Source organism: Orcinus orca, chromosome 12 (assembly GCF_937001465.1).
Source record: "Orcinus orca chromosome 12, mOrcOrc1.1, whole genome shotgun sequence".
In the NCBI taxonomy this organism is placed as follows: domain Eukaryota; kingdom Metazoa; phylum Chordata; class Mammalia; order Artiodactyla; family Delphinidae; genus Orcinus; species Orcinus orca.
In genome coordinates this window covers 16,271,581-16,284,974 of record NC_064570.1, presented here as the reverse complement: position 1 = coordinate 16,284,974, position 13,394 = coordinate 16,271,581, and the positions used below count along the sequence as shown (strand labels likewise).

At 43.3% G+C, this 13,394-nt stretch overlaps 1 protein-coding gene and 1 long non-coding RNA gene across 3 annotated transcripts in view; one reads left to right on the top strand and one right to left on the bottom strand.

Annotated features, from left to right (window-relative positions):
• Nucleotides 1-13,394, bottom strand: part of LOC117196481 (uncharacterized) — a 349,791-nt gene that overhangs the window by 269,341 nt on the left and 67,056 nt on the right. The gene's annotated exons all lie outside the window — the stretch shown is intronic.
• Nucleotides 1-13,394, top strand: part of UST (uronyl 2-sulfotransferase) — a 300,409-nt gene that overhangs the window by 226,070 nt on the left and 60,945 nt on the right. For both annotated transcript variants that reach the window (XM_049695384.1, XM_004263732.3), the window contains exon 7: nucleotides 418-575. In XM_049695384.1, coding sequence (XP_049551341.1) covers nucleotides 418-575 — 158 coding nt within the window. The remainder of the gene's footprint in view (nucleotides 1-417; nucleotides 576-13,394) is intronic.

Genomic DNA, 13,394 nt, shown 5'->3' with positions numbered 1-13,394 from the left:
ATCTGCCTTACAAATAAGATGAGGCTGTTTTCCTTCTGTAATTGAAGAAAAAAAAAAAAAAGTTTGTTTTTAAATTCCTCAAAAGAATAATATGATTAGTGGTCATGACCTGACACCTATTCTGATTTCCACAGAAATCAAAATCAGTAAGTTTCATATTTCAAAACTTCTAACTTTATGGGTTCGGTTTGGTCCTCCTATTAAAAGGCCATTCTCATCAGCGTTTATTGAGACCTAGCTGCCTGGGCCCATTTTCTCTTAACAAACGTTTAGGTGGGGCTCGCTGGGCCCTGGAGAAAGTGGGATTTGGACTTATGTGACTGGGGATGGGTGGGAGAAGGGAGAAGCTTCCAGCACATTGTTGCTGCAATGCGAAAACCAATCTTTGATTTCAAAATCATTTTTATATCCATAAAGGGAGCCTGGTGAGTGGGCCCTTGAAAGAGCAAAGCTGAACGTGAATGAAAACTTCCTGCTTGTGGGGATTCTGGAGGAGTTGGAAGATGTGCTGCTTTTACTGGAAAGATTTTTACCTCATTACTTCAAGGGTGTGCTCAGTATCTACAAAGACCCAGGTAAGTCTGTCTGTAAGCAAGTGCTTCTCTGTTTTGAGGCTTACTCACCTTGAAAAGGACTCGGGAAAGAAAGGCGTGAAATCATATCTCCTGTTAGTGAAGGGGAGCTCCCCTGGCTTCAAAGCAAGGTTAGAACCACGAGATTTAGATACCAAAACCTTGAGCTTCAGGGCCAAACATAAACTCGCCGTGTTTTAAAGGCCAGATGCTTCCATTTCTCCCTCTGGAAAGTGAGATGGGCAGCATTCCCGTGGGCCGTGTCCTGGTGCTGGGGTGAACCAGTGAACAGGCAGGTGTGTGTTGGAGCCCTGGGGGAGTGTGATGAGGTAACTCTGGCCCTACTTCCATTTGACAAAAGCAAATCCTGGCACATAGAGTCCATTGAGAATACAATTATAATTTTGCTCTAATAGATGGAGTGGTGTCCAAACAGAAGGAGGAGAATGCAGCAAAGCGATTATAAGGGTTGCCCATAGTGTCACTGTAAAATCATTACTTTCAGAAGTCCATCATTTGTTTTTCTCAACTTTGTTTGTTTCTTTCCTGTTCTTAATCTACTGCTGCCTCAACAGTACCTCTTCACTAATCCGTTTATGGTTTTGTTTTGTTGTCGGGAAATGGAAGGTATTATTCTGCTTTGTAGAAACGAGGCACAGAGGAAGGGCTTCCCCAACGAAGCCTCTGCCTCACGTGCCACGCAGCCAGGCAGGGACCTCGTACCACACCTGCATCACTGACAGGTGCTGATGCCCCGGTGAACTGGTTCTGCCTGCAGGAGCCCTGACTTCGGTTCCATCGGGTGGCCCTACCACTACCAGGGACTCGCTGGGGGAAGGTGATTTTGCCTTGGTCTCCCAACACTCTTATTCAGAGGCAAACTCGCGTGTACTTACATGACCATGGACCTCGAGGTGTGTCTCCGCAGCAAGAAGTGTGGTTGGAACAGCTAGAAGCATAACAAACTCTAAATTGTCATTTTTTGAAATAGGGCCTTCCTTTGCTCTTTCAACTCTGGGCAATTTAAAGAGTTCAAAGAATTTAAAGAGTTCTCCTGGGACCAGTTTTTAGCTCTGTAGGACAAAGTAAACTCTGGTCTTTGTGCAAGGAGGAGTCTCACCCTAAATGAGGCTCCTTTGAAGAAAAGGTTTACGTTATTCATTGTTATTTCCCTCCTTCGGCGTTATCTTGTTGTATAGTGTGTGGGGGTGTGGGGGTGTGAGATGTACAGTATGAGATAAAAGGCTGACTGGGTCTTGGAGACACGTAGCTGTCAGATAAGAAGAACACACTCTTATCCCAGCACTTGGGAAGAGTATGGGTGAGGCCACACCACGCACTTCATCCATCCTGGGATCTGGGATTGACACGATTCACAGGATGTCACAGCCCAGCACACCAAGGGTCAACATCAGAAGTGTAGGTCTGATAACTTAGAAGAGGACATTTTAATCTTTGTTCTTCTTACATACAAATAAACCACAAACAAAAATCTTAGCCCCAAGGGCTCACTTACCTACTGTTGTCAGGATGTATCATCTTCACTTCCCAACTGTTTTCCTCATTTAAATACCTGACTTCTCAGGAATTGTAGGCCTTCGTCCCGTGATCTAGAAGCCCATTAATTAAAGTAGAACATATTTTTGAAGATTGAGTGACTGTTAGCTCTTTTGTCTTTAGCTGTGATCTTTCCACCTATAAAGATTGGCATAGCAATATATGAAATACTTCTGAGGCTGCTGCCCCAGGGAGAACGCAGGCCAGCCAACACATGACCAGTTCACACAGTCCAGCTATACTAGTGGTTAAAACAGCAAGACACGTCTACACCGCCCTGGGCTCCCACCCTCCGGGTGCACTTCCACACACACACACACCCCCTCACTGCCTCCTCCCCCACCACCGCAAGGGGGTCTTCAGGACTCTGGCCCAGGACTCAACAACTGTTCTAATTTAGTTCCTGAGTGGAACTGGTGTTAAATATTTTGCATATCACTCCAGTGTAATGGTCTCCGCTGCCACACGGCACGTAGACAACAAAATGAACATTTGAGTGATTCTGCAGTAACTTCCCCTGTGTTTTGTGGTCTCTCAGGCACCTCCTGTGAGATTTCTCTATGGTAACCTTGAAGGCCAAGTAGCTCCTCAGTTGCTCTGTCCCAAAGAGTTTCCTCATCCCCTGAAGCAGGGGACAGGAGCTGAGCATCCTCGCCTGGCCAGCTTTCTGGTATATTTTAGCCTCTGCAAAGACTAAGCCCCTGTATTGTTTCCTCATGGCCACAAATCAGTGAGCTGGTATCAAAGAGGTTAAAGGAGGAGAAGCAGCAGGTCACTTCATCGTTCACACCAGAGCCTCATCACCTGTGCATTTTCAATCTACGCTCACAGATAATGGTCCACTAAAATCATTGCTCTTGCCCTTTATACAAGAATTTTATAACTGAGTAGACTGGAGGACAGAGGGAAGAAACACTAAAATCTGAGACCTTTAAATATTTGTAGATTAAACTGACCATGGAGCTGGATTAAGAGGCAAACATTCCACTGGCCATTTTTCTTTGGTGCTCATCCTGTTATTTTAAAAATGCAGGTGTGTGCGGATTTCAGTCATCCCCTTCCAGCAAGACGAAAAGTATTTAGACCAGTCTCACTGCTGAAGAAAAAACACTAATAACAATAACCGGGGAGCTGGTAAAAATAACGTCCGCTAGTCAAATGGGTTGTCACTTATTCTAGATTGGAAGGGTAGTCATTAATTCTTTCCAATCAGTACTGTGGGTTCCAATAACCCACCATTTAGAGAAGTTAATAACTTCGCTAAATAATAGGTCAACTGTTTGTGCTCCCTCACCCCATTCATTGCCTGTAAGAAGGTATATGCTGGTGAGTAAACTTGTCTCCTACCAAAAATATTTGAGAAACTTAGTCTTCATAAATTTTTTGAAATTTAGTCATTTTATATTAATGTTTGCATTCTGTGGAGACCCAGGTAGTGTATCTCAGAAGAAGTTGAAGATAGTAAGTACTCGAGATGAAATAAGAATGAAAGTTGTAGCCTGGTGGATAACCAGGAGAACACACTCTGGTGTTTCCCGCCAGCCCAAGGGCAGTTGCTAATGTTGAGGCCAGTACCTTGGAGTGAGGGCTCAGTAAACTCCGCCCAACCTGGGTATGAGTTTGAATTGGGGGAACCAAGGCCGAAACAGATTTACTGGGTAAGAGTGACCTCACTTCTTTAACTTATGTGGTCTCATTTTTTATTGATTAATCTCGATTACATTTGCTCATTACTTAACTTTCAAAAACGAGAAGCTTGGAGCCGGCCCAAAGAATTGGAGAGACAGCTCTATGGTCATCCACCGAAATGTGAACCAAAGGGCTACAACTTAAGAGTTTCTGAGCCACAAGCGTTAACGTGTTCATGAATGCTTTTCCCCCTTAGCTCTTAAAAAGGGACACGCTTTCTTAGTCATAGTTTCTTTAGGAGCTAAAATCACCGTGGTGTTAAAGACCACAATAAATAAGAAAATTAATTAAAGACAGAGAATAAGTGAATATCTGTGATAGGAAAAGTCCTTATATCAGCGTCTCCCATATCCGCCCCTGACTTGGTGAGTAACCCAGCTGTTCCAGTTCAGCAGTGCCACTTAGCATCCAGATATGGAACAATAGGACCTGATATTTTAACCCTCCTACGTGAGGACTATGTGAGGACTTGAAAGCTAATCCTTTTCCCTTGTATTTTAAATACTTTCCAATCCTTTTCCCTTGTATTCTAAATACTTTCCGTGACTAGCATTACATTAGTATTCATTTTCAACTTGTTTCTGTTACAAATGTAAACACTGGAACCTCAGTAGAGAATTTACAAGACTTTTGTGGGCTGTCTTGAGAATCTGGCCACCAACTATACTACAAAGGAAAAATGTCTAATTCCAAACAAAATGACTTCCGTGCTAACTTTGAGGATTTAAGTTCATTCATAAATTGGGTGCTTTTTTTTTTAAAAAAAAAATGCTTATACTTAAATATTTTTTATTAACAACGATGATAAATAAAGTACAAATTTAAATATCTTTTTCCTAGGCATGAATGATAATTAGACTCCTATTAAGGGTATAGCAGTGTACTCTTGGAGTTCATTTGCATTGCAGTATTCAAATCTGAGGATATTTACATAGAAAATTAAAATTGTCCTATTATTCATAAAGAAAAGTCATTATTATTATTTTTTTATGCGGTTCGCGGGCCTCTCACTGTTGTGGCCTCTCCCGTTGCGGAGCACAGGCTCCGGACGCGCAGGCTCAGTGGCCATGGCTCACGGGCCCAGCCGCTCCACGGCATGTGGGATCTTCCCGGACCGGGGCACGAACCCGTGTCCCCTGCATCAGCAGGCGGACTCTCAACCACCAGGGAAGCCACATGGGAAGCCCAAGAAAATTTGCCACCAGGGAAGCCCAAGAAAAGTTATTTTTTAAGGAAAGAACACTGAGTTGGGAGTTTGAAGAGACTCCTTGTCCTCTTTCTGCCGTGGTTCTGCCCAGAGGACCTGAGCAAATGTAGCTTTGGGTGGTTGATCGCTAAGGTCTATGTTATTATGATACTAAAGTATCACATAGAAGGTTTTAAGGCTCCTCTTTCTACCTTCTGTTGGTTAGCACAATTATACGGTGCTTCCCCCCGCCCCCCGCCCCGCAAAAACCACAGGCAGTCCCCATTGCCTTCGTAATTCCCAGGTTTAGTTATGGAGACTATCGCCACCTAGAGGACATGACGAATCCTCGCTGCAGGGTCATTCCTTCAGAATCCGTTCTTCCCTAAGCCAGGGATCCCAACACACTCTCTGGTCACACTGTCCACCCTTCTCTCTCCATACCATATGCATTTCTGTCCAGAAGACAGAATATCGTAATTATTAGGGCACAGGCTCTGGAATAGGCAGCCCGGGCATTAAAGCCCGTTCTCCACTTAACTGGATAACCAGAGGTAAGATGTAACCCCTGTACCCCGTAGCTTCCCCATCTGTATAAGGCACATAAACAGTACTGTCTACTTCACAGGGTGGTTGTGAGAGATGAACCTGATCGAATCCATGTAAAGCCCTTAGCCCAGAGCTTAACATATGATTAAGTGTTCGATAATTAGCTATTAACCTGCCAACCACATTACAGGAGAGAGACAGGGCCATTATCTGGGAGGAACTAGGGCTTCAGCTCTCTCTGTAACTTCTACATGAAAGAAGGAAAGGGGGGGGGGAGAAGAAAAAACTGGTCACCCTTCACTTATTTCATCAGTGACAGCTGACCTATGACTGTGAAGTCGCGTGCCTTTAGGAAATAGTATTTCTGACTTAGAAGGAGAGGAACAATTATATTCTGGCCAATACTTTATTCCTGAAACAATCACAGGGAATAAGTTTAATGGAAATATTACTACAGTGACATGCTCAGGACTGAAAAGCACACACCATGCAAGTCACTGAGGGTTTTTTAAAAATCATCTATTTGTATGCCTGAACTCTTAGCAGAAATATCAGGGCGTTAAAATTTCAACCTTAAATGAAATCCACTGTTGAGATGTGACCAGGACCAGTTACCATTAACTCGAGTTGAATGTTGAATCTTTCAGCCTGTTATGCATCATGTTATTTAGTAGATATAGGATGGGTGTTCAGTGATTTGATGGCGTTTTTATTTTAACTATGACCCTAAGATTCAGTTCTTGAAAAACCTTTATTTTCCATATGCAGAATTGCATACTTCAGAGCGCAGTTAATGAATTAAACTTTGTCCAGCAGGTGGCAGTGTCTCTCCATTTTCTCAAGGAAGTGCTTGTGGTTTCCTAACAGTTTGCATCTGCTGACAGGCGTTTACAGAATGCTTGAACACAGATGTACAACTATGCCCAATATGGGGCCTGAAAATGGGATCGTATCAAAAGGATTCCAAGTACAATTGATTGCAGTAGTCCAAAGCACATTATCTGAGAGCCAGTGGGGTCGGGAATTGGGGGATAGTTTACAATTAAGTTTGCGTGGGTTAAAAAAATATATGTACCGTCTACTCCGGTTTTATAAAAATCATCCATCATTCTACAACGATTGGATTAAACATGCTATTTCTCATTTTTTATTTCCATCTTCTTATTACTTTTGTGCTACAACAAAACCGAAAAACATTCTGGAACTTCACGGGTATACAACTGATGGTTGGGAGAAATTCAGACTATCTACAGGCACCAATGAAGTTATTTAAAAACCTCAATTACCGGGCTTCCCTGGTGGCGCAGTGGTTGAGAGTCCGCCTGCCGATGCAGGGGACACGGGTTCGTGCCCCGGTCCGGGAGGATCCCACATGCTGTGGAGCGGCCGGGCCCATGAGCTGTGGCCGCTGGGCCTGCGCGTCCAGGGCCTGTGCTCCACGGTGGGAGGGGCCACAGCAGTGAGAGGCCCACATACCGCAAAAAAAAAAAAAAAAAAAACTCAATTATCATTTATAAAAACTAGGATACCAATCTGTTATTCGTTCATGTACCATCAATATTCTCCATAACGATTTGTTTATCACCAGTCATGTCCTAGGCTCAGATTCTAGTCATGTTGGTACTGCATTACGTGTGTGTGTGTGTGTGTGTGTGTGTGTGTGTGTACACCCATTCATGTTCAAACAGCTAAACTCCTTATTACACAACAATGGTATCTTAGTAAATAGTCTTGCATGCGAACACCAGCAACAGTTCCTAAATAATAATAATTTGCATAGCAATTTACCGTTTATAAAGCACTTCCATAAGATGACCTCATTTGATTCTTACAGGAATCCTCTGAAGCTGAGGAGGACAATTAGTCTTTGTCTCACTTTCTAAATAAGAAAGCTGAGAGTCAAAGAGTAGAATAGCTTTGCCCACAGTTATCAAGTCCTAAGTGACCACAGACATTCAAGCTTCTGTCCCCAGAACCACCACAAACTCCATGAATCTATGACCCTCCAAACATCCTTCATATTTAATCACTAATACAGAGCATTAAGTGGGTACTAAGCACTCTTATATATTGCAGTTGAAGGTAAATGCTTGAAAATAAAATCTATAGATTATCTCTATTCAACACATGGTCTGATTTGATAGTAATAACGTTCCAAAAATATTTCTCTTCTTTGAAGACTAATATCTAAATAGCAGGTATAATCTGAAAATACTAGAAAAATTCAACAAGCACTTTCAGCAAGTGTTTCCATGTCTGCAATACACTCCAGTCCTGGGCAACAGCCATATAAAGATAAAGAAAACCATATCTGGCATAAATGCCATCGCAAACTGGATGGGCATTTCCTACTGGAGATATTTGGGCCAGGCCTTGAAGGGTGCATCGCTCTTCACCAGGTGGACGTGGAAGGAGGCAAGTTAGGCAGAAAAAAATAACATGAGTGCAGACCTGGAGGTGTGAAGACACAGAAGTTCCAAGTCCCATACTTGGGAGGCATGAGGGGCGTCCAGCCCACCTCGGCCCTTGCCTACTGACCTTGGCTCTTTGAGCTGAGCCCCCAATTCTTCGCAGCTCAGTCACCCTACTGCTAAGCCAGTCCACAGCCTGTTCTCTTATAAAAGTTCTCTTATAAAAGTATCTGCAGCCTTAGATCTCTATGTGGTACAACCTGGAACTGAGTCACTCATACCAATCCCAGAACCAGTGGCCAAGCCACAGCTGCCAGAGGGCCATGTGTCACTCCCCCAACCCCGCTTTCCCTGCCCTCTGCAAGCCTGACCACCACCCAAGGATCCCTCACTTCCTAACAGTGTGTCAGGATACTGCCAGGTTCCCAGGTCCCTAGAGCTGGGATCTTTCCTCCTTGCTTTCTTTCCGTTTTTCTGCACCCAAGACCCAGCCACACTCTCCAGGCCTGGCGTAACCATTGGCTCCAGTCGGTCCTGCACTGTTCCACTGGGGAGCCCACCACACCTCTCCAGATACCACCTACTGCCCTGCCTGACCCCCAGATTCCCCTCTCTGCCCACCAGCGTGGACTCCCCTTCTGTTACCAGGCACTCGCTGACTCCAGTGAGCTCGCTGTATCCTTTGATGCTGCCTCTGGTCTTCCTGGCCTCCCTCACTAGGAGCCCTTGGAATCATCTTTCCAGAAGTTTCCCCCAGTCTCCACCTCCCATCCATGCACCCTGGGAAATTGATCTCTTCCAGGTCCCAACCTCATCCTCTGGAGAACCCCAGATGCTCCCCACAGTGTGGCCAAGCATGGGCTATGCAGTTTTCTTTCTTATGATTCATTTCCCCAGACAAAAAGATGGCTAATAATATCTGGGTGTGTGGTGGAGGTACCAGCATTCTTCTGTGTTTATAGGTGAATTTCTTCTACTTGGGAATTTATTCACTTCTACTTTGAGCAGTTTTTAGTTGAACTTGACAGTAATATGCTTTGCATTGAGTAAGAATGTTACTAAGTGTGGAATTAGTCACCACAAATTTCAATTTTTGGACTTTCCTGGTAACTCAGCAAAGCTGAAATGCTCCTAGAGCCGGGGCAAAGATTAGAGACCCGACCCCAGAGGGTGATAGTTGATCTTTTTATAAAAGACCCTGTGAGCTTCCTGCTCTTTCACGCCCAAACTTCCAAGGTCTGTACCCGCCCCAGGGCCTAATGTGGTGATGTGGAAAGGGCCTCAGACAGAGAATTTCAGAACTGTCTTTGTGCCCTTGACTCACGGTCTTGCCTTGCTGACATTCTTTGCTTATAAAATGTACCCCCAGCTGGGGCGAAGTACAATCCTTACCCATTTCGCATGACTCAACATTTTACAATGGAAACTTCTATTTTTGTTCAACTAAATCTTGTTCAAATAAAAATATCATTTCCTGGGCTGTATTTTTTTAATATCTCATACATTTTTATCAACATATAATGTCCTAGCTTTCCACGTCTTGCAAATGGCGTTGGACTGTGAAAGAACACAGTGAAAAACTGCAAATATACCTGTGTACAGAACGTTGCTGTTTTTAGTGGTTTCTTGTGAGCTATATTAAGCATATTCATTTCACTGTCCACAAACCCATAGAGAAATCCAACCTAATTCCCCACTGATGAGAGTAGGGAAGTTTTACTTGTTGAGTGGGAGGTTCAGATACTCTGACTGGAAAGTCTCACCTCTCCAGTTTTTACAGTATGCTTCTAAGTACTTCTGTTGCCTTGTCATAGCCAGACACTACTGGGGCTACTTTTCAAAGCACGTTTTCCTAGAATTTTACCTTCCTGTTTTTTAACTATACTTTATATATTAAAGTAGTGCATGTATATAATTAAAAATCAAATAGTACTACAAGACATGTAATGAAAAGCAGTCATTTCCTATTTCAACCCTCTCCATTGCAAAGTCTGGTTCTGCAGAGGCAAACGCTTTCGGCACAGTTAGCTGGTTCTTCTGATAGTCATCACACTAATTATAACTAGTATGCACAGGCTTGTTTTATTTTTATTGTCTTGATGTATTTATTTGAGATGTTATTTAGTTCTCTTATTCCACCACCCTTACCTCTACTTCCTCTCCTCCACCATCTTCATAGTATAGCTCGATCCGTGTTTTACATGCGTAGTCCCTGTTTACGTGACTGTGACTGCATATGTTTGTTCGATGCTGATCCAAGTAGTACACCATCATCTTGTTTCATTTCTTGCATAACTTATTGTTTTTCTAGAATTGGTTATTGCCTTGGGTTTTTTATCCGCTTAGATTTATTTATACCTATCAAGATTTTCATATGTGCCATTAGATCTGTTGTATCAATCTTACTTTTGATTTTTTTCCATATTTTTATCAGATAAGTATACCTGCTCCCCCATCCCAGGACCGCTACCCTCCTTCCCATCCAGAGCTCTAACTTCCTGCTTCCATCTGGGCTGGTTACTCAGAAGCTCCCTTCGCAGCTGTCCTGCAACTTCCCTTTACCATTTTACTGAATGTATTGTACCCCTGATCTCCTGAATCCCTCAAATTCTATTTCTTGATTTCATAACTCATTTTATTCCAAGATAGGCCCAAATTGCTTCCTGATAAAAGGTGCGTGGGAGGTAGTAAATTCTTTGAGTCCCTGCATGTCTGAAAAGCTCAGTGTTCCACCATCTCACCTGATTGCCAGTTTGGCTGGGTATGGATTTCTTCATACCTGCACTTCATTTCCCACATCTTTTTCTCTGACTTTTTCATTCTCTCTCTCTCTCTCCTGGAGTGTTCCGTTTATTCCTTTTATGAAAGTTTGCAACGCCTCAGGGTACTGAGTATTCGGTAGATACATTTAAGCTTAAAACTCGTGTTTTCCATTTCTGGGAATTTTTCTTGTTTTACTTCTTCCACGATTTTATCAGCACCATTTTCTCTGAGTCATTTCTGGAATGCTGTTGGTCGGGTATTTGAATCCCTAGGTTCATCCTCTCTATGTGCTTTATATTTTTTTCCTCTCTTAATTTCCATTTGTTCAACTTTTTCTCTCTGGAAGAGTTCCTCCATGTGTATTCCAGTCATTCTGTTGAATTTTCTCTTTTCCAAGAGCTCTTTTTTAATCTTTTTTGTCTTTTTGCATAATATCTTGCTCTTGCTTGTTGGGTACAATGCCCCCTTAAATCTCTGAAAAGTACAGAGATTTTTGAAAAGTGTTTTCATCTATTTCTTACATTATCTCTACTTGCTCCAGGATCCTTTTCACTGTTTGGTTGATTTGGGCATCTCTTTTTCAGTCTGAAGTCTTTCCTCTGATAATCTTTGTCAGAACTCATATTTGAGGGTGAGACACTGAAGAGCTCATTGAAAGTGCTGTGCAGTAGGGGAGGCTTATCAACTAATGGACCCACTTGGGATGATCAGGCAGCGATAGAAGTTTTGCTGGGAAAACATTTGTTAGTGACTTTAGGTCTTTTTTTCGCTGGAGTTGATCCAGTTTCCCCACTGAAGAGTCCCCCAAATATCCCCTTGGGGGACGGGAGGTGAGGAGGGAATGGGGGAGCAGGACACACGTCTGATTGCTGGTGAGGGACAGGAGCTGAAGGCCCACGTCCAGGCACAATTCACTTCATTGTTCTCATTTTAGCCCATGCTCTCCTCTCTCCGCTGGGTTAGCAAATCAGTCTGGAGCCTCTGCCACATTCTTTGGAGACTAATCCTAAGATTGCCGGATCACAGGCAGTGGAGAATGGGGGAAGAAGCATTGCAGGATAGCTGGCTGCATGCAGGTGTAGAGGGAATTTGGGGCCCAACTGCTGCATAGCCAGACTACCTGCCTCATGCCCGGCTTTCCCATCTGGGCTACCTGGTGCCACTCGTCTCTCTCTCAAGGGTTCTTTGGGTGAGCTGACCCTCCTCATGTATGTCTCCCCTCTGCCAACACTCCAGTGCATATACTCTGCTCTGCCACGTGCAATGCACTCCTCCAACCACTTTTCATCTTCCAGAAGTTGTTTGAAGTTTGTCTTCTATTGAAATCCTTCTCCAGTTCTTTGTCCTTGCAATCTTTTTATAAAATTATCGTCCTTTACTGTCACTTTAGTGAAGTGTTTCAAAGGAGAGGTGTTGAAGGCCTGTAGTCAGCCTACTGCGTTTATCAGTGCTAACTACCTGAACTTTACGATTCTATTACCAGTTTTGTGTGTATAGCTTCTAGCTAGATCTGTTATAAATGTTTCTTTCATGTGATATCTGCGTAGCCATGATGTGAATCGGGCCACCGTAGCACTGCCTTCAGCATCCGTATCTTGGGATTATAGTACTGATGAAATTTCAGAAGCAAAACAAACAAAAACAAGATCCCTTAATGGTAGTTTATTAGTTAAACTCCTTTGTGGTTTTTTTTTTTTTTTTTACTTTTTATTGGAGTAGAGTTGCTTTATAACGTTGCATTAGTTTCTGCTCTATAGCAAAGTGAATCAGCTATACGTATACATATAACCCCTCTTTTTTGGATTTCCTTCCTGTTTAGGTCACCACAGAGCACTGAGTAGAGTTCCCTGTGCTATACAGTAGGTCGTCGTTAGTTATCTATTTTATACATAGTAGTGTATACAGGTCAATCCCAGTCTCCTACTTCATCCCCCCGTCTTGGTATCCATAAGTTTGTTCTCTACATCTGTGTCTCTATTTCTGCTTTGCAAATAAATTCATCTGTACCGTTATTCTAGATTCCACATATAAGCGATATTTGTTTTTCTCTTTCTGACTTACTTCACTCTGCATGACAGTCTCTAGATCTATCCACGTCTTTTTACTGAATGATGTTTGCTATGATGAGGCCCCAAACTACTGTTTTTTTAAAATTACCTGGAAGACAGATCAGGGCCATATTGGAGATTTATTTGATGGGAGAGAATGTAAATTATAAGAACTGATCAAAAAGACACTCTCTCCTGATCAGAGGCGGTACCCGACCATCCAAAGATACCATGCCCGTGTAACTTGGCAGAAACAGGCACCACCGTTTTGTGTGCTGTCCTGTGTCGTTGCCCTAACCTAATGCAGGGATAGTGACACAGGTATCCCAAGCCTGGAGAGGCCGGGGCCTCGGTCCATGAGCGCTGTCAGTCAGCACACGTCCAGGAGAAAACGCAGCCATTGAGAGGGTTTCTCAGCAGCAGCTGCTTTGGTAGCAGTAGCAGCAGCTCATATAACAAATGTTTCATGACGAATGCAAGCAAAAGCCAGCTCCGAAATTCCAGCCACGCCATGTCCAAGCCAGTTCAGAGTCGTATCACTGCTCCGTTCAAGGTTTTTCCCCTCTCTAAATGCATTCCATATGAGCCGTGGTGTTGGGACAGCTGGGATCTCCTGCAT